Source organism: Vipera ursinii (assembly GCF_947247035.1).
Source record: "Vipera ursinii genome assembly, chromosome: 2".
NCBI lineage: Eukaryota > Metazoa > Chordata > Lepidosauria > Squamata > Viperidae > Vipera > Vipera ursinii.
In genome coordinates, this window is record NC_139513.1 from 195,213,276 (window position 1) to 195,234,831 (window position 21,556).

Genomic DNA, 21,556 nt, shown 5'->3' on the forward strand with positions numbered 1-21,556 from the left:
GCAATAGACAAGCATAATCCAACAGAGGGCAGTATTATCCTATCCAAGCAATTGGTTGCAGACCATCTTTGCAGCTCTGTGTCCTGAAGCATATTTAATGGTTTCGCCTATCACAAAAGTTCACGTTTCCCCATCCTTGTAGCTCTTTGGAACGCCTGTTTAGTAAATAATGCTTGGGATTCACAGGAGAAAAGGCATTTTAAAGCAGTTCCTCCTTTTGCTTTGTGGCTGCAGTCTCAAAGATCTTTTTTCAAGAGGTAAGTGGACTTTCTTATTTATAACAACAACAACAACAAAGTTGGATGGGACCTTGGAGGTCATCTAGTGCAACCCCATGCTCAGGCAGGAATTTTTTCTCTGAAGACATTTCACTTCTCATCCAAAAAACTACTTCAGCTCTGACTGGATGGTAGGGAATGGAAGGATTTATATTCCTTTGCAGGACATAAAGAATGCAAAACAAGTAAATCCTATTTTAGTCCAGTCTGATTGTATGCAGAGAAGGACTTGGGGTGACATGATAGCAGTGTTCCAATATATCAGGGGCTGCCACAACGAAGAGGGGGTCGACCTATTTTTCAAAGCACCAGAAGTCAAAATAAGAAGCAATGGATAAAAACTAACCAACGAGAGAGCTAACCTAGAACTAAGGAGAAATTTCCTGATAGAACAATTAATCAGTGGAACAGCCTGCCTCCAGAAGTTGTGAATGCTCCCACACTGGAAGTTTTTGAGAAGAGATTGGACAACCATTTGTCTGAAATGGTATAGGGTTTCCTGCCTGAGCAGGGGGTTGGACTAGAAGACCTCCAAGGTCCCTTCCAACTCTATTATTATTATTATTATTATTATTATTATTATTATTGTTGTTGTTGTTGTTGTTGTTGTTGTTGTTGTTGTTATTCAACCCTCGTTAGCCAGTACTTGTAATACAGAGCTCAAGAAAACTCAAGAAAAGCAATTAAAGTGTCTGCATCAGTTTATTAGATAACATGTAGCAGTTTATCTAGCTGACTACCTATATTTCAAATAGGCAACTTCTGATTGTTACTGCTAAGTGCGGGAAGATATTCAACTGGTACAGCTTTTCTCTGCATTAGTAGTGTAGCAAGAGAAACAAGGTGGCAAGGCCATTGTTGTTAGGAACAGTGAGAAAGTGAGGAGCAGGTGTTCTTTTAACCAATTAAAGTTTATTAGCAAGGGTCTTCTTTTAACCTAGAGTTTATTTAAGTCCACTAAACTCTAGAGAGTGTGTTTTTCTGTAGAAGCTGCTAAATCTTACATAGGAAACAGTGCCTGGCAAGGTCCTTGTCCTTGTAAATTAAATCAATCAGACCTCATCAGAAAAATAGATTACATTTTCTGGCTCCCCAGTTAGTGATATTTATAGAAATTGAGACTTACATGTGGCATTTATAGCTGACTCTGTTCTGCAAAGCAAGATTGCCAAGACACACACACACACAGCTAATATTACACCTGTTAGGGGTGATTAAACACTCTTCAATTATTCAATTATTTCCCATGTTAATTCTGAAATAATGGAGGAGAAGCCAGACCTGATTGTTGTTGTTTTTAAAAAAATAATTCAGTATGGGCTTGCAGGCATTGCCAAAAAAAACCCACCATGCACTGTTTAAAAGAGAACAAAAGAAAAATGGGCTGTAGATGAAAATATCAAAATACTTGATACAAAATGCTATGTATCTCATTTTGGTGACCTTTGTCTACTTGATGTGCTGTCCAAATATTAAGTCGCAGATCTTCCACCTTAAGCGGATAGATATTTTTGGATTTTAAGAAGACAGTGTGGTCATTCCTAAATGTAGGAAGACGTTCAACAGAGAGGGGGGAGGCTTTCCCATTTGTAAAATGCTTGTGAAAGAGAGGGGAGGCATCATTAGTTACAAAGCTTAGATTTATTAGAATCCTTAGAGTGCAGCTGGCATGAGTACAGAATAGGAGCAGCCTGGGGTGCACTGTGAATATAGAAGGAATAAATTCAAATTTGAGTTCCCCGTCCATTCTTGACTTTGCAACCATGCATCCTTTATCTTTGCTGCCCCACTGTCAATCCCTCTATTGCCTCAGTTGCTTCCAGTTCCCTGAATTTTCTCCAGGATAATAAATGACAAAGCATAACCAATTTTCTGTATCCTGAGGCTGTTCTTGGATCCCTTGGAATAAGAAGGGGAAACACTACCCATAATCCCAGTAGAGCTAACAGTGACTTAAGGCTGTTTCCCTAATGAGATATGGGGACAAGATGAAGGGAAAGTCATGGAGGCAAGGGAAAAATAAGGGTTTTTTTTTAAAAAAATCCCATTTATATCCCGCCCTTCTCCGAAGACTCAAGGCGGCTTACAATTTAAAGCACAAATCAATGTGCTTAGCAATAGCCTTCCTACTATGTATATGCCTACTTATTAGGGCTTTCGCCCCACCCCAAGCGGCATTAATACAAAGTCAGCTTATTGCCTCCAACAATCTGGGTCCTCATTTTACCTACCTCGGAAGGATGGAAGGCTGAGTCAACCTTGAGCCTGGTGGGACTCGAACCTGCACTAATTGCAGGCAGCTGGTGTTACTTAAGGAGGCATTAGCCCACTGCTCCCACTGCTCCACCAAGGCTGGGACTAGATGCACCTAGCCTATGACTTGCTGTTAACTCTGCTGCTGACCATCCCTTGCATTAATTTATTCTGAAATAGCTTATCTGTATACTGGTTTCTGATAGAAATTCCTTCAGTGTATGTTCTAATTATCTAGATTTATCTTCCCAACTCACATTTGAGAGGCCCAGGAAAGGAATAATAATAATAAAAAAAACTTGGAGAATTCTATTCTGTTGGCACAGGAAATACTTTTAAAAATAGGAACAGCACAATAAGAAAAGAGTACATGTTAACTTATAGTTCCAGAGTCAACACTGGAACTTGTAGACATTTCAAACCAACATTAAGAATTTAAATGACAGCTCTATACACACAAAGGAATATCTTGTATTTAACTTAATGAGGGCAGCTTCTAAGTAGAGATACACTGAAATCTGCTTACTAAGAAGCATTAATTTACACCTTCTACTTTCCCCCAATTTTTTAGCGTTTAAAACATCTTCCCAAAAGATGAAGTAAGAATTCTTGCTTCCAAATAAAGGCTCTTTATGTAATCACCCATTGTGCAGGTACAGATGCTCCTAGAAGAAGTTGCTATGAAAGCTCTACCTTTTTCACCTGGGCATCCCAAAGTATCAGGCCTCAGTTCCCAGAATTCCAAGCTGACTGCAGACCTGGAAATATTTTTTTTCAAAACTTACAGCAACAATATTTATTTTATTTTATTTTTATTTTTATTCCATTTATATCCCGCCCTTCTCCGAAGACTCAGGGCGGCTTACAAACTTAGCAGTAGCCTTCATTCTATGTATATGCCTGCTTATTAGGGCTTTCACACACACACACCCAAGCGGCATTATTACAAAGTCAGCTTATTGCCCCCAACAATCTGGGTCCTCATTTTACCTACCTCGGAAGGATGGAAGGCTGAGTCAACCTTGAGCCTGGTGGGATGCGAACCTGCACTAATTGCAGGCAGCTGGTGTTACTTAAGGAGGCATTAGCCCACTGCTCCACCAATAGAGACATTTATGGAAGAGGGACAGTTAGGGAAGGGCTCAGGGTTGAAATATGGGGTCCTTGGTGCTGTCTGAGCTTGGTGGTTTTCGTATAGACATTTTATTACCAAACTAGGTAACTTCATCAGTGCTCAATGTGTGATGTTATCTAGTTTGGTAATGAAACATCTACAAGAAAACCACCAAGCTTAGACAGCACCAAAGATCCCATAGAGACACTCATACACAGGGCTTTTTTTCTCATAGAACGCTCAGAACGGAGTTCCAGCACCTTTTTTGGATGGAACCTTGTAGGGTAGGCAAGGTGAGTTGTATGACATGTGTGAGTTCCGGCACCTTTTTCTTTTACAAAAAAAGCACTGCTCATACCATATTCATGTTTTGATTATTTGGCTTAATACAATGTGCCATTCTAGTGGAAAACTATATCTAAGAGAAGGAATGCTGTGAAAAATAAGCTTCAGAGAAAGACCAGAATATATTTACATACAATATATTCAGTGGAATCAAATAATGTTTAACCTTAAACAGGAAGGGAAGAGATAGAGTGATTTTGATGGAAATTAAAAAAAAAGTCTGGAAGTGTGTCAAGACTAAATAGGAAGCATCTAGAAACATGCCTGGAATTAAAAATAAAAAATGGAATGAAATTGAAGTGAGGGAGTGATGAAAGAAGTAGTTTAGAGATTTGCATAGAAATCATTGTGATACATTAAGGAGTAATATTGAAACAAATGCTATAGGTGTGAAGTGTCCAAAACAAAAATGATAAATAAAAGTCATAAATTATGTGAGAATGCTGGAAAAAAACCAAGAGGGCAGCTGGAAATAAAGATGCTATTAAAAGTTAAATTGTTGATACAGTTTGCCTATGCCGGCTGTGGGATTTGCATAACACATGTGAAGACTGCATTGATGCCTAATAATTAGAAACAAGCAGTCACTGATCCTCAAATCAAGGCTGTAGGTATAGCAAACTATAGGGGAATTTGTTTACCATACCACATGTGCCTCAGAAGGTCTTTGGCAGAATGCTGATAGAGAAGATATGAAAGGTGACAATGAATGAATTTTTGGAAAGGCACATTTTATGCTAGGCACGAAAGGGAATGTGGGGCAGATTTTTATTCTGTAGCAAATCACTGCAAAGAACATAAATGTGAGAAAGGCAATTGCCCTTTGCTTGGTGAAGAGTGAGCAACTGATAAATTAATTGGCTTGAATGATGGAATGTCTTATGCAAATATGGATTTGATATTTGGTGGCCGAATATGATAACCGCTGGATATGATGGAATTAAGCAGATGCAAGAGTTAATATGAACAATTCAACCCTAAACAGGAAATAGGACAAGCAGGCATGATAGCCCCTTAGTTGTTTAATCATTTATGGGGAAATGTATAAGGAAGGCTTGCGGTGAAGGGAGAGATTAGCTGGGTGAGGAGGTGAATGTATGTACAGTGTTGTAAACCAAAAGACACTGTGTTTTTAACTGGGACAGTGAATGATTTACAACAAATTATTTTATGATGCAACAGGCAGTATACCTCTGAAAGTGAATCAGAGAAGAAGTTGGTTCTGTTTGTCATGGAAAGTGCAAGGTATGAATATATGAAAGATAAAGGTAAAGGTAAAGGTTCCCCCGCACATGCGTGCTAGTCGTTTCCGACTCTAGGGGCCGGTGCTCATCTCCGTTTCAAAGCCGAAGAGCCAGCGCTTGTCCGAGGACGTCTCCGTGGTCATGTGGCCGGCATGACTAGACGCCAAAGGCACACGGAACACTGTTACCTTTCCACCGTAGTGGTCCCTATTTTTCTACTTGCATTTTTTACATGCTTTCGAACTGCTAGGTTGGCAGAAGCTGGGACGAGTAACAGGCGCTCGCTCTGTTACGCGGCACTCGGGATTCGACCCACCAAACTGCCGACCTTCTGATCGACAAGCTCAGCATCCTAACCCACTGAGCCACCGCGTCCCTTATATGAAAGATACGTATACATAAATGACATAAACCTAAAGCAAGTACAGGTAGTCCTCGTCTTACAGCAGTTCATTTAGTGACCATTCAAAGTTACAACAGCACTGAAAAAGTGACTTATGACCATTTTTCACACTTACAACCGTTGCAGCATCCCCATGGTCATGTGATCAAAATTCGGATGCTTGGCAACTGATTCATATTTATGACGGTTGCAGTGTCCCGGGGGTCATGTGATCACTTTTTGAGACCTTTTTACAAGCAAAGTCAATGAGGAAGTCAGATTCACTTAAGAACTGTGTTTCTAACTTAATAACTGCAGTGATTCACTCAGCAACTGTGGCAAGAACAGTGTAAAAATGGGGCAAAATTCACTTAACAAATGTTTCACTTAGCAACAGATATTTTGGACTCAGTTATGATTGTAAGTTGAGGGCTGCCTATAATCGAATTTGGTAAAATGTTTACAAAAGAAGAAAAAACAGATTGAGATATTTTAAAATCTATAAATGCTGGTGGGAAGGTAGTGGTCTGTTCCAAGAATGAATGTTTGTGAAAACAAAAGGAATGGGATGAACAGAACAGTGTGTTTTTATCTACTTTGTTACGTGGAAGTAAGAACTGCATGATTCAGGAAAAATATAAACAATGAATTCAGTGGAAATGAGGTACTTTTGAAATATTGTGCTGCAAGAGAGAGGGTAAAGAAAGATTAAATGTATATTGATAACCTCCAAGCAACTGATACTTTGCTATAGATATACCTTAGAGGTGGTTTGTAGTTACTCCACAGCAACTGAAATTGAGAAATCTGTACTCATGTATTCAAAATTCATAACGGCATTTAAGTATGAAGAATCTGGGAAGTCTTGAGTTGGAACCTGTGCACAAGTATAGATAATTCTCTCACCACAAGGCATAGTTTTCATACTGTACTTCCCAACATGGGATTGAAGAATACCGCAAGCTTGTTTGCATAAGCTTTCTCCCTTCTGAATGATCTATGCACATTTCATTTAGTGGTAGTATACTGGTGGCTTGGGTTTCTGGTGGGGCAATGTGAACTGGGGCACCAGTGTTTTCTAATGTAAAAAGAGCCCATGTAATGCCTGAGATATGGCTTGCAAAGCAAAGCCCAGCTCAGGCTTCATGTGGAAAACCTCTCCAAAGGGACAAAAAGATCTCGATAGCCCACGGCAAGAGAGCATTACCAATAGTGAAAGGCAGGGCTTTTTTTTGTCATAGAACGCTCAGAACGGAGTTCCGGCACCTTTTTTGGATGGAACCTTGTAGGGTAGGCAAGGCAGGATGTATGACATGTGTGTGTTCCGGCACCTTTTTTTTTTTTTTTACAAAAAAAGCACTGGTGAAAGGGCAATTAGTAGGAGCCAAGGCATTTAGCTTACGTGGAATGAAGCCTTGCAGATGGATGCAATGGCATGGCTTGTGCAACAAACCTGAAAGCAAGCAAACAAAACCACTCACACCACTTCCTACTAAAAAGAACAAGAGCTGCATTCATGATGGGGAGAAGGTGAGCAGAAAGCAACACAATCACGTTCTACAAGTCTGTTCCACAAGGTGTGGCAGGCTGCACTTAGTGAACGGTGCATAAACCTACCTAATTTTTTTTAATATAAAAATAATGAATGCGGGATAAAAAAAAAACATCTAAACTTCTGAATTTGAAAAGTTCTGGGCTCTGTCTAAAGTGTTACCTTAAGAGATTTTTCCACCAGCGACAAGGTTTAATGCGACACGCTTAACACACTGGGCAGCTGTGAAACTAAATGTTCTATCTCCCAGTGAGCTTCTGCCTTATACTCAGTGCTTTATTTGTAAAAGAAAAAGGTGCCGGAACTCACACGTGTCATATAACCCGCCTTGCCTACCCTACAAGGTTCTATCCAAAAAAGGTGCCGGAACTCCATTCTGAGTGTTCTATGAGGGAAAAAAAAGCCCTGCTTATACTACTCAGAAGTAAATCCCACTAAGTTAGTACTGAGCTCATTGTGGCTTCTCCAATAGCTCGCACTACCCACAAAGTCAGAACGTGGTTTATAGGGCTAGCCCAGGGGTAGGCAACCTCGGCTCTTTTATGACTCATGGACTTCAACTCCCAGAATTCCTGAGCCAGCCAAGCTGGCTCAGGAATTCTGGGAGTTGAAGTCCATGAGTCATAAAAGAGCCGAGGTTGCCTACCCCGGGGCTAGCCGCTTGCGTGTTGTGTTAAGCCAGCCTGCCTGGTTGTAAAGCAGGCGTAGCTAAGACGACGTGTTATTCAGTTAAACCCCGATGAAGCACACTTGGGCTTGTTTTTTAATCCAGCACCAAACTTCAGCCCCATCCCGTTGTAAACCAAACTCTCTTTCACTCCGGCGAACGCCACAGGTAGCCAACAAAACTGGCGGGCGCCTCCCTGAGTGGCCGGTGGGGGGGTGGTGGGGGTGCCGCGTGCGTGCCTGCGCTAAATTGAGGCGCGAGCCCCAACTCGTGATAGCCAAGGCCCCGACGGGGGGGCACTGTTAAGCCTCTTCCGCTCAGAGCCAGCAACGTCGACGGACGCCCCCCTCGCCTCAGGCTCGGCGGGGCTGAGCGGGAGTCGAGATGGCGCAACCTTCGCCCCGGGAGGAGGGGCCCCAACAGTAGCAGCTGGAGAAGAGGAGGAGGAGGAGGAGGTGGTGGAGGAGGAGGAGGAGGAGGAGGAGGAGCCGCCTCAGCCTGACATTACGACTTTCCTCTTTCTCCCGGCGGGTTAAGAGGCTGCGGCTGGCAGGCGAGCGGCTGAGCGCTCGTTTAGCGGTTTCCCTGCAGCCTTCGGCCTGCTGCTCCCGGGCGCGGCAAGCCATGAGGCGTCCCCGCCTGCCCGACTCGGCGCACTAAAGTTTCGCCCAGCATGGAGCTGCCCGGCGCCTCGCTGCAGAAGGCTTGCCGCCTGCTGGTGCTCTTCTGCGCCCTCCACCTCTCGGCCGTGCTCTTCTACTACCTGAAGGGCAACGCGCTCAGTCGCCAGCGGAGCCCGGAGCCGCCACCGCGGAGCCAAAGCTTCGGCCGTCGGGTGACGGAGACGGTCCTCTCGGGGAATATCTCCGAGCCCGCCGCGGACTGCCCGGACCCTTCCCCTTTGCTGAGTAAGTGCGGAGCTCCCTCGCTCTCCGCGCCCTGGCGCCGAAGAGCTTCTCGCCCAGCCCGGCTTTCGCTTCGCCCCGCGCTTTCCCCGCAGTTTCAGCCAGCCGGCCGCCCTTTCTTCGCCTTTTCACTTTCCGAAGCCTCGCTTACCCGTTTGCCCCGTCGCGCCTCGTCGCTTCAGTCCCCACTTTGATGCCCCCACCCTTTCCTGTTCCTGTCTCTTTCGGGCCCTGCCTGCCTCCCTCCTCTCAAAAGCTCCTCGCTCGCTCGCTGGCTGGCTGGCTTCTTTTCCTTCGGGATCTTCCCGCCGCTAGCCCCTTTCCCAAAGGGAAGCGTGGAGCGGAGAAGTTTCTCGGACAGCTGGGAGCGCGTTGCCCTCCCGCCTTCAGCCGACTTTGCTTTGCCGACTTCGGGAGAAGGAAGAAGGGAGAGCTGCCAGTCTCCACTTGGTCCATTCCCGCTTTGCTGAAATGTCTGTTTTACCATATACTGCTAAGCTTGTAAGCCGCCCTGAGTCTTTGGAGAAGGGCGGGATATAAATGGAATTAAAATAGATAGATAGATAGATAGATAGATAGATAGATAGATAGATAGATAGATAGATAGATAGATAGATAGATAGATAGATAGATAGTTAGATAGATAGATAGATAGATAGATAGATAGATAGATAGATAGATAGATAGATAGATAGATAGATAGATAGATAGATAGATAGATAGATAGAGCCTTGGTGGAGCAGTGGGCTAATGCCTCCTTAAGTAACACCAGCTGCCTGCAATTAGTGCAGGTTCGAGTCCCACCAGGCTCAAGGTTGACTCAGCCTTCCATCCTTCCAAGGTAGGTAAAATGAGGACCCAGATTGTTGGGGGCAATAAGCTGACTTTGTTATAATGCCGCTTGGGGGTGTGTGTGTGAAAGCCCTAATAAGCAGGCATATTATACATAGAATGAAGGCTACTGCTAAGCTTGTAAGCCGCCCTGAGTCTTCGGAGAGGGGCGGGATATAAATGGAATTAAAATAGATAGATAGATAGATAGATAGATAGATAGATAGATAGATGATAGATAGATAGATAGATGATAGATGATAGATAGATAGATAGATAGATAGATAGATAGATAGATAGATAGATAGAGCCTTGGTGGAGCAGGGGGCTAATGCCTCCTTAAGTAACCCCAGCTGCCTGCAATTAGTGCAGGTTCGAGTCCCACCAGGCTCAAGGTTGACTCAGCCTTCCATCCTTCCGAGGTAGGTAAAATGAGGACCCAGATTGTTGGGGGCAATAAGCTGACTTTGTTATAATGCCGCTTGGGGGTGTGTGTGTGAAAGCCCTAATAAGCAGGCATATTATACATAGAATGAAGGCTACTGCTAAGCTTGTAAGCCGCCCTGAGTCTTCGGAGAAGGGCGGGATATAAATGGAATTAAAATAGATAGATAGATAGATAGATAGATAGATAGATAGATAGATGATAGATAGATAGATAGATAGATAGATAGATAGATAGATAGATAGATAGATAGAGCCTTGGTGGAGCAGGGGGCTAATGCCTCCTTAAGTAACCCCAGCTGCCTGCAATTAGTGCAGGTTCGAGTCCCACCAGGCTCAAGGTTGACTCAGCCTTCCATCCTTCCGAGGTAGGTAAAATGAGGACCCAGATTGTTGGGGGCAATAAGCTGACTTTGTTATAATGCCGCTTGGGGTGTGTGTGAAAGCCCTAATAAGCAGGCATATTATACATAGAATGAAGGCTACTGCTAAGCTTGTAAGCCGCCCTGAGTCTTCGGAGAAGGGCGGGATATAAATGGAATTAAAATAAAATAAATAAAATATAGAGCAGCTGTGCCCAAAGTCGAGACGGAGCTTATTTGCCAGGAGCTGCTGTGCCCAATTGTTCAGGAGGAAATCTTGTCTGAGTTCACAGATAAAGAGAGAATAATGGGATGAGGACATTAATTCTGGGCAACAGCGCGTGTATAAATGGTTTGGGGAAAAACCTGTTTGTTTTTTTCTGTCGCAAGTCATCCTCTTCCTGCTCAAGTTAACTTCTCCTACCTTCCAGAGCTCCTTTGTAAAATAGTGGTAGATTAACCTGATGGAAAAGTTCCAAAATGCTGTCCTGCACTTTCCCACGTTGTAGCCTGCAAAGGGGATGTCAGATGATGAATCATCTGTGCCACGTTGCTGAAGGTGGAGGAACCTTCCCCCCTCCCTCAGATAAGGTTGATTTGTTCTGCTGGATTGCTAGAAATGAGTTGCCACTGGAAGCCTTTGTGTCTTACCTGAGGGCTGCGTTCTTTGACAAGTGTGTCCAAAGTGATCCAAAGTATCAGGTTCTGTCAGAATAGGGGCCCTGCCTGACTTTGGTGAATTTGTAGGCCGTGTTGGCCAACTTTGTGGATATAACGGATATCACTGTGACAATTGATTGGCTACATTTTGTTCTGGATAGCTTTATTTTTTATTTCCATTTTACTCGATCTTACTATTACAGATTTTTAAAATTCGCAATTCAAAATCCATTGTAAAAGAAAAACTGCTTAAAAATGAATTGGCACCATCATTCGAGGGGATTCTCACTCCCTTTAGCTAAAAGTTCATTTCCTCCTGTTTGATTTTTTAAAAAAAAACAACAAAAAACTGGAACAGTTTCAAAGAAAAATTGCTGTTTGGGGGAAAAAATCTGTAGCCCCTTTCAGCTTCTAAAAGTAAGTTTGTAGTTTTGTAGAGGTCTAACAAATATCACAAGAGTTGTATGCAGGGCTTTTTTTCTCATAGAACGCCCAGAATGGAGTTCCGGCACCTTTTTTGGATGGAACCTTGTAGGGTAGGCAAGGCGGGTTGTATGACGTGTGAGTTCCGGCACCTTTTTCTTTTACAAAACAAGCACAGGTTGTATGAGCTACATACTGTCCTCATTTTCTGTTTATAAAATCATTTCTGTACAATCCCAATTAAACCCTACTTTTTGAGATTCCTTTAAAGCCTATATAGATTTGCTCCACATCATGAAAGTATTTGGCTATTTCTTTTTGTGAAGAGATTTTTTTTAAAAAAAATCTCACTATGTTCTTAACATTTCTGTATAGTGGTGTTCTTGAAGGTGAGAGGTCCACTTAAAACATAGTTTGGGGAAAAATAGTGTTAAACAGCAGTGACAGACTGTAAAGCATATTGCAAACTGCATTGGAGATTTCATCAGGTCAGAACTGTGTGTCTCCTTTACCAGAGGTCCCTAACTTTTTGGGCACCAGGGGCTGGTTCCGTGGAGAAAGGTTTTTCCACGGACCAGAGAGTGCATGGTTTTCTGTGCTGCCTGCATCTCACGGATGTGGCTTTGCTTGTTTGTGCAGACCCCTTGCTGGCATGCCACAGCCTGTCCTATACCATTTCAGACAAATAGCTGTCCAATCTCTTTTTTAAAAGCCTCCAAAGATGAAGCACTTTCTGAAGGCGAGCTATTCCAATGTTCTGTCAGGAAATATCTCCTTAGGTCTAGATTGTTTCTCTCCTTGGTTAGTTTCCAGCCATTACTTCTCATCTTGCCTTCTGATGCTTTATGTGCAACTCCCTTTTTTTGTGACAACCCCTCAAATATTGGAGCACTGCTATGATATTGCCCCTAGTCCTACTTTCCACTAGACTAGACATACCCTATTCTTGCAACAGTTCTTCATATGTTTTAGCCTCCAGCCCCATAATAATAATAATAATAATAATAATAATAATAATAATAATAATAATAATAATAATAATAATAATAATAATAATAATAATTTAATTTTTATACCGCCCTTCTCCCGAAGGACTCAGGGCGGTGTACAGGGCAATACAATAAAATACAATATATAAAAATTAAAAGAAATATTAAATACAGTAGCCCAATTAAATAAATTAATACAAAATGTTAAAATATCCCTAAACCCATCAGACCAGGCCGGCTTGTTCAAATAAATATGTTTTCAGGTCAATCTTTGTTGCTCTTCTCTGCACTTTTTCCAGAGTGTCTATATTCTATATTGTGGCCACCAAAACTGGATGCAGTATTCCAAATATATTCCAAGTATATTTCAAGCATATCCAAGTATGGTATATTTCCCTTTTCTTTTTGCTTAAATGAGATGACATGCTTTTGTTCTTATATGATTAGCTTTCCCTCTTTGTAAGTTGGGCATCATCTGAGAGAAAAAGGAAACCTTTTAGAAAGAGAACTTCTGTTTCTCCTACTAAACTGCTGTGACTTGTTCATTTGTTTGCTTTGAATCTATTGATAGCTTATCTCACAACTGTGAGGCACTCTGAATTGAATGTCATACAGTATTAAATGCCAATGCAGTGGAATGTACAGGCAGCTTATGCTGCATTGCTTTATATATATAGTTTTTCATTCTGACATTTTTGGTATATGACTAAAAACTAACAAGACAAGACAATATTACATTCAACCTGCATCCTTAACAGAGTGTTGTATTTACAATGTCAACTTATGAAGTACTGTTGCATGAACTGGGTATGTCTGGTCTATTGAAGAGAAGGGCTAGTCTTCCAATATCTCGGGCTGCCCCAAAGAAGAGGGAGTCAGTCTATTCTCCAAAGCACCTGAAGGCAGGACAAGAAGCAACGGATGGAAACTAATCAAGGAGAGAAGCAACCTAGAACTAAGGAGAAACTTCCTGACAGTTAGAACAATTAATCAGTGAAACAACCTGCCTCCCGAAGTTGTGGGTGCTCCATCACAGGAGGTTTTTAACAAAAAGATTGGACAGCCATTGGTCTGACATGGTAAATGTCTCCTGTTTGAGCAGGAGGTTGCTGTAGAAGACCTCCAAGGTCCCTTCCAACTGTTATTCTATCATTATTTCTCAGAACAGAAAAAGGAAACTTTGAAACTTGGACTACATCTTGACATTCTGTTAGTCTGTCTTCTAGAATGTTATCTTTTTGCTGTTCTCCAGAGGTTTTAGATTCTCATTAGTGGCTAATGGGGAAGGCATTGTGGCTAATGTAATTAAAAAATACCGGGTTGCCTGACCCTGCTCTTTTCTCTCCCTTTCCATTTTCTGTCTCTGTACAAGTACAGTCTTAACCCACCGTGTGCCCTCTTGATGTGTGAATTTCAAGATTCATTATTCTCAGCAAAGCAAATGCAAGTTTGAAGATTTTTGGTGTTGAAGCCCAGCTCTCTGAGGCCAACAAAACTACCCAAATATTGGAATTCTGTTGACCTTGATGATAGCTCCCTCTTAGAAGCCCAGTCTTTGAGTTTGATCTTGTTCTTTTTTTAAAAAAAATCTTACTTTCCCCCCACTCCATTTAATAACCAAGACCATCAGCACCTCCTTTTCTCCATGCAGAACAAATATTACAATGAGGGAGGGAGGGAAGGAGGGAGAGAGGAGAGAGGAGAGAGAGAGAGAGAGAGAGAGAGAGAGGGAGAGGGAGAGGGAGAGGGAGAGAGAGAGAGACTTAAGGCTGTTCTGTGATGTTGATGATGTGGGGATTATAGTTGAAAAGATGCTACTTGGGGAATTTTGGGAATCAGAATTTAAACATCAGTGGGATTGGGAAGGCTGCTATAAACATTTTTTAAAGCTGAATAGGATTTGTCCTAATTGGAAATTCTGACTTTAAAGATTATATATGTCCAAAGTTTCAGTATTGTTTAAACAACCCAACCCAATTATTTGCTATACGTGAGGCAAATATTTGTTGTTAGTTGCGAAGTCGTGTCCGACCCATCGCGACCCTATGGACAATGTTCCTCCAGGCCTTCCTGTCCTCTACCATCTTCTGGAGTCCATTTAAGCTCACGCCTACTGCTTCAGTGACTCCATCCAGCCACCTCATTCTCTGTCGTCCCCTTCTTCTATTGCCCTCAATATTTCCCAGCATTAGGCTCTAATCCAGTGAGTCCTTCCTTCTCATTAGGTGGCCAAAGTATTTGAGTTTTAGCTTCAGGATCTGGCCTTCTAAAGAGCAGTCAGGGTTGATCTCCTCTAGGACTGACCGGTTTGATCGCCTTGCAGTCCAAGGGACTCGCAGGAGTCTTCTCCAGCACCAGAGTTCAAAGGCCTCAATTCTTTGGCGCTCAGCCTTTCTTATGGTCCAACTTTCACTGCCATACATTGCAACTGGGAAGACCATAGCCTTGACTATACGTACTTTTGTTGACAGGGTGATATGATAGTGTTTAGAATCACATTCTGAATCTGTTTTTCAGATTACATAGCAATATTACTTTTGTAAGATTGAGAACTTGATGGGTCAAAAAGTGATAAACTGATCAGTAAAGTATTAAGAAATATTTAGAACAAGAAACGTCATTTTGCATATTGTCTTGATATCTACTCAGAAATTAATCTCAGTTCTCAGGAAAAAGCACAAACGTCGGAGTCTTACAGCACAGTCACGTACCTGTGTACTAAAAGTAAATCTCACTGAGTCTGGTAAAGCTTTATTCTGAAATTAGAGGGTACAAAATTGCACTAATCCTTCAGAGGCTTACTTCTGAATAGACACAGATAGAATTGTGTTGTTACTTATTAGCAGGATTAATGGTTAACAAAAAAATTTTGTACTTTAACACTGGATTTGAGAAGCAATAGAATTACCATTTTTTTAAAAAAAAATTAATGTATTGAAAAGATTTAGCAGTGTTGATGATTAAGGCTTCTGAAAATGGGATTAATTAGTTATTTCCTAAATGTTTTTCTTCTTTGGCTTTTGTCTAAGATCTAGATATAGTTTTGCTGTTATCAAGCAAAATTAGAACACAAAGCAAACTAGGACCAGTTTAAGTGCATGGAGACCAAGGAGACAATCAGCTTGTTGTCTCCGTACTTTGATCCACCTGCCTTTCTGACAGACTTCATTGGTCAGCCGAATGGCTGGGGAAATGCTGAACAGTGAAGCTACATAGCTCAGCCTTCAAGATCAAGAACCCCCCATACTTCATTGTGTCTGATTTTTCAACGTACTGAAACACTGTCATTGAGATTATCCTTTTTTCATTGCCATGAACATTTCTGGGTTACTAAGCTGTGAACTATGTACAGCCTGCTGTTGCTGGCACACCCTGCTATCACTGTATGTAAAACATATCCGGGGTACTTGTTTTGACCTAGAACTGTTAGGAAGACTAAATATATTCACTGACATGCACATATAGTATGAAAATTAGACCAGAAACAACTCAAGCCTGACCAATCAAGTTTAACACTGCTAATTAGTCTTGTGTTACTCCTTTGGAGAGCTTGTTCCATTCCTCAGCTCCTAGTTGTTCACTAATACTATTGCTAATATAAAGGCTGCATCTTGTTAGCATGTTTAATGACCATTAAAATATATTGTCTTCCATGCATTTATAGAATCTAACTTAAGACTGCTGACATAAGCACAGTTCACAGAGGTTGTGACAAAAATGTTCATGCATGTGTCAGATGGTTAAGAAACAATAGCAATAGCACTTAGACTTATATACCGCTTCCCAGTGCTTTACAGCCCCCTCTAAGTGGTTTACAGAATCAACGTATTGCCCCCAACAATCTGGGTCCTCATTTTACTGACCTCAAAAGAATGGAAGACTGAGTCAACCTTGAGCTGGTGAGAATTTAGCTGCAATACTACATTCTAACCACTGCACCACCACATCTCTAATGACAAAACTATGTTCTTAATAATTGAAATTAAAGAAATTAAAAAGGAAAGAAATATATCTATATGCATAGTCTTTCTTTTTTTTATTAAAGAGTTTTACAAAAACAAGATTTTACAATATATCCCCAAATCCCCCCCACCCCAAACCCGCCCACTTCCCCCCCACTTCCCAGAGCTAAATACAGGATTATAGTTATAATAATCATATTCTAAATAAGAATTATGCATAATATACAATTAACCAAATTCATAATGTGCTTTAACTCCCCTTTAACATAACTACATACAAAGTACCAATAACAATATCCCTCTAAAATCTACTCATAAGCTACCGGTAAATGGAACTTTTTAGTCCCATATTTATTCTGAATATAATCTATCCATCTCCTCCAAATTGAAATATATCTTTCCTGTGAATGATCTTTCAAGTAAGCAGAAATCTTAGACATTTCTGCAAGATTTGATACTTTAAACACCCATTCTTCTATAGTAGGCAAACTATCCTTCTTCTAATATTGTCCCACCAGTAACCGTGCTGCTGTTATCATATTCAATATCAAATTGGTTTCTTTAACATCACAATCTACAATACCCAATAAAAACAATTGTGGAGAAAACTTTATCTTTCTCTTAAAAATCTTTTGAATGTTCCACCAAATTTTAATCCAAAAAGCTTTTATATTTCTACAAGTCCACCACATATGAAAATAGGTGGCTTCTAAACTACCACATCTCCAACATTTAGACTGTAAATTAGGATACATGTTAGACAACTTCTTGGGATCCAGATGCCATCTATAAAACATTTTATAAAAATTTTCTCTTAAGTTTTGAGCCTGAGTAAATTTAACATTTCTGACCCAAATTATCTCCCAAGCGTCCAACGAAATTGGTTCCTGAATATTTTGTGCCCACTTTATCATACAATCTTGAACTAATTCCATTTCCGAATCCAAATCAATTAAAGTATTATATATCCTCTTTATATGTGCACAATTTAAATCTCTAATTTGTTTTACTAAATTTCGATCTATAATTGTGATGCCAACCTTTTGATCTAACTTCCACCTAGCTTTCAATTGGGTATATTGAAACCAAGAGTAACTTATGTTTTCTTGTCTTAACTCATCTAATGATTTAAGTTGCCAATCAATCCCTTGCAATCTAAGTAATTCCTTATAAGAAACCATATCCAAACTCACTCCCATAGATACGCCCTCTATCGCGTGTCCAGGAATTCCTCAAATTGGTATTTTATAATTTAACTTATAATAATACTTTTTCCAGACACGCAATAAAGCACTTCTAAGAATATGGGATTTAAAAGCCCTGTCCACCTTCTTATCGTAAAGCAAATATGCATGCCATCCATATACCAAATCCCAACCATCAAGATGAAGTATTCTCTTATTAGTTAAATTAAGCCAATCACTAACCCACGTCAAGGCAACCGCATCATAATACAATTTCAAATTCAGCACCTTGAGTCCCCCTCTTTCCCTAGCATCTTGTAAAATCTTAAATTTAACTCTTGGTTTTTTCCCCGCCCAAATAAATTTATTAATACCCTTCTGCCATTGATCAAGGTTGGCATCCTTTTTCAATATAGGTATCATTTGAAACAAAAAGAGAAACTTTGGCAGAACATTCATTTTAACAACTGCAATTCTTCCCAGTAATGATAATTGTAATTTTTCTAATTATTTAAGTCCCTTTGTACCTTCAACCATAGTGTTTCATAATTATTCTTATACAATTTTACATTTGAAGCTGCAATATATACTCCTAAATATTTAACCTTTTTCACTATTTCAAAACCTGTTAATTTAGATAACATATCCCTTTCACTCATAGATAAATTCTTAGATAATATCTTAGTCTTATTACTATTCACCTTGAACCCAGAAACCTTACCATACTGAGTTATAATTTCCATCAAGTCTATAACCGACTGTAACGGTTGAGATACTGTCACAACCAAGTCATCTCAATCTATAATCATTCTGTTTTATTTTAATTCCCTTTATCATAGAAGACTCTCGAATTTTAATTAATAAAATCTCTAATGTTAAAACAAACAATAATGGTGATAGGGGGCATCCCTGTCTTGTACCTTTTTCAATTTTAAAGGTCTCTGTTAGCCCCCCATTAACTATAATTTGTGCAGTTTGTTGTTGATATATAGCTTTAATAGCATGTAAAAAACCTTCTCCAAAATTCATCTCCTCAACAACTCTCAATAAAAATTGCCAATTCAATTGGTCAAAGGCTTTCTCTGCATCCAAAAATATCAATGCTGCGGAGACTTGGTTGTTCTTATCCAAATATTCAAGCAAGTTTACAATTTGTCTTACATTATATATGCATAGTCTTTCGTGTGAGTGGTGATGAAAATGAAATTTTAGTCTTGCTATTTAGACTCACTGAATAATTCAAAGTTGTAGATTTAATAGAATTAGTTACTTTAACCTGCGTGTGGCATCGCTCCTGATGCTTCTTGGTCTTTTTATTGTGCATCCGTTTTTATAAAAAAATACTACAGAAACCTCCACAAATTTATTCATACCCATATTTAGAGGTCACTCAACTCCTTAAAGATTTTGGGTGTCTTACAAATAGATTTTTAAAAAGCTACATATGGAGATAGAAATAAAAAGACATTTATTTGACTAGACAAGCATACTAAGCCATTTGGCAGATACAACAAATAGTACAAATGTAACAAAAGCATCTCCTGAATCCCATGCGCTGGGCAGATGACCCTTTTTTAAACATTTTCCTAAATGACATGATGAATCTATGCAAGGAGGTTGTTCCTGAGAGTTGATGCTGGAGCAGGGTAGGAGCAGTTCCTGGGTCCTGCAGGATGACATTGTTTAATTGATGGGATCCAGAGGGTACCCACCGTCTGATCATAGTGGGCAGGCAAAAGCAATTAGAAATTGGCAGTCCTTCATATAGCCATCCCTATGCCGTGAAAGGCTTTAGAATCTGTGAAAATTGCACCTGGAAATCTCTTTCATTCTCCACTTTTATTTAAAAATTTTCCAAAAAATAATTTGTATATATTTTTGTCCTTCCATACAGGGAAAGTATTCATTGATATGGCTCTCTTCTTAATTTGAACTTGTGGTGTTTTAGCAGCAAATGTTTATTAAGATAGCAACAATTATTTTCCGTGTTGCACAAAATTATACTATACTACACTACACTACACTATTACTGATTTTTGAAGACAGATAATCTGGGAGAAATATGTAGCATGCAAAGAGCTCAGCCTCTCTTGTTCAACCAGATATCCTTGTACAATATACATAGTATGTTATGGTTTATCAAATCAAATGACTACAGGAATAAGTCCCTCAAATGTTTCTTGGCAACATTTGGCAACACTCTACCGACTTTCACTACAGTACGTTTTTCAGGTTGCCACCATATGTTTTTTTTTAAAAAAAACAACCTCTTGGCTTCAGATCTTGGAAAGAAACCCAGAATGCGGTTTGTAATGGAGACATGAGCATTTGATTGCAAATGGCAGCATGTTTATAAGAACAAACTATAGAAGCTGCTGCATATGTATCTCTTGAGGACACTCGAATAGCCCCTAAATAAATTAAATTAACATGCCTGCTTCTTCCTGTCTTTTTGCCTCCCAGCTGATTGTATTTTAGCACACCCATAATTGACCTTTTGGTGATTATAATATTATTGCAAAAAAGAGAACTATGATAGAGAAAAGGAAGATGTCACTGCTTAGAGAAGATGGCAGAATGGTTACAAGTGATGGGAAGACAACAGCTCATTTCTTGTTTTGCTTTGGTTTTCCCACTCCAAAAGGGAATTGCGTTCTAATGGACTAACGCAGAGGAGCTGACAAAAAGAGGGAGTAACAGGTCAAGTCATGCTGAACTAACTCAGCCTCCATTTTTGACACAATGACCACTTTATTTCACCATTATATCCCTGAATAAAGCATTTAATGAAGTCTCCTATGAGATCCTAGTAGAGAAGATGGAAAAATATGGGCTGAGTTGTGCTACTATTCATTGAATACAGAACTGGTGTCCAGAGAGTGCTTATCAGCGCCTCCAAATCAAGCTGAAAGGAAGTGAGAGGTGACTTACTACAGACTCTGTCCTTGGCTATGGACTATCCAAAATATTTATCGGTGATTTGGAAAAGGGCTTGGAAAATATTACTAAATTAGCAAACGGCACAACAGAGCATGTCTATAGTATTGCATTCAGTTTTAGGAAACACTTTGCAAGCTGGAATCTGACCAGAGGAGAGAAGTCAAGATGATAAAGGATCTGGAAGGAAAAAGAAAAATATGAGAAGTGGTTAGAGGTGTCAGTTCTGTTTAACTTGGACAGGAGAAGACTGCAAAGGAGATTATAGCTGTTTTCAAGTAGAAGCTAAGGCAGACATGTTCTGAATTTTTCCACAAGTAGGAAATGGATGCATATTTCAGTTGCGTATCAGGAAAATGTATTAATGATAAGAACTGCTCTACAAAAGAATAGAAGACCCTCCTCAGGAGATTGTGGACTATTTGACGGAGATATTTGTATAGAAGCTCAATTGTTATCTGCTGGTATGGATACTGCAATAGCCGATTCCTGCAACAGGCAGGAGGATTGGACTGGAGTCTAGACCAGGGGTAGGCAACCTTGGCTCTTTTATGACTTGTGGACTTCAACTCCCAGAATTCCTGAGCCAGCCATGCTGACTGAGGAATTCTGGAAGTTGAAGTCCACAAGTCATAAAAGAGCAAAGGTTGCCTATCCCTGGTCTAGACGAATAAAACCTCAATGCTTGCCTTTTACTTATTTATTTCATTTAGCGTTACTTCCCTTCCCATGTTTGCCTTTTATTTGATTCATTGTAGCATTTAAAACCTTTTTTTTAAAAAAAAAAATCTCTCTGCTAGGTACATATGTATTCTTTTGTTTCTGCTATTTGAAGAAATGAGTACCCGTAAACAAATTGCAAAAGTGCTGCACTGACAGAGTAGTGACTCAAGTTAGTTTCCTTGAGCAGAGTATTGGTTTTTTTTTTCAAATTTGGCAACTTTAAGAAATCTGCTGTTTGGGCAATTCTGGGAGTTGAAATCCATATAGCTTAAAGTTGCCAAGTTTGAAAAACACTGTTCCA

At 40.2% G+C, this 21,556-nt stretch overlaps 2 protein-coding genes across 2 annotated transcripts in view; one reads left to right on the plus strand and one right to left on the minus strand.

Moving 5' to 3' along the window:
• The window catches only part of LOC310633635 (cystatin-F-like), a 29,365-nt gene extending 18,485 nt beyond the window's left edge, over positions 1–10,880 (minus strand). Inside the window, exon 1 of the mRNA XM_083351448.1 lies at positions 10,802–10,880. The gene's annotated coding sequence lies outside the window, so the exon portion shown is untranslated. The remainder of the gene's footprint in view (positions 1–10,801) is intronic.
• Positions 8,359–21,556, plus strand: part of B4GALT1 (beta-1,4-galactosyltransferase 1) — a 52,944-nt gene continuing 39,746 nt past the window's right edge. Inside the window, exon 1 of the mRNA XM_083351447.1 lies at positions 8,359–8,743. Within this exon, the coding sequence (XP_083207573.1) occupies positions 8,509–8,743 (235 nt within the window). The 5' untranslated portion in view covers positions 8,359–8,508. The remainder of the gene's footprint in view (positions 8,744–21,556) is intronic.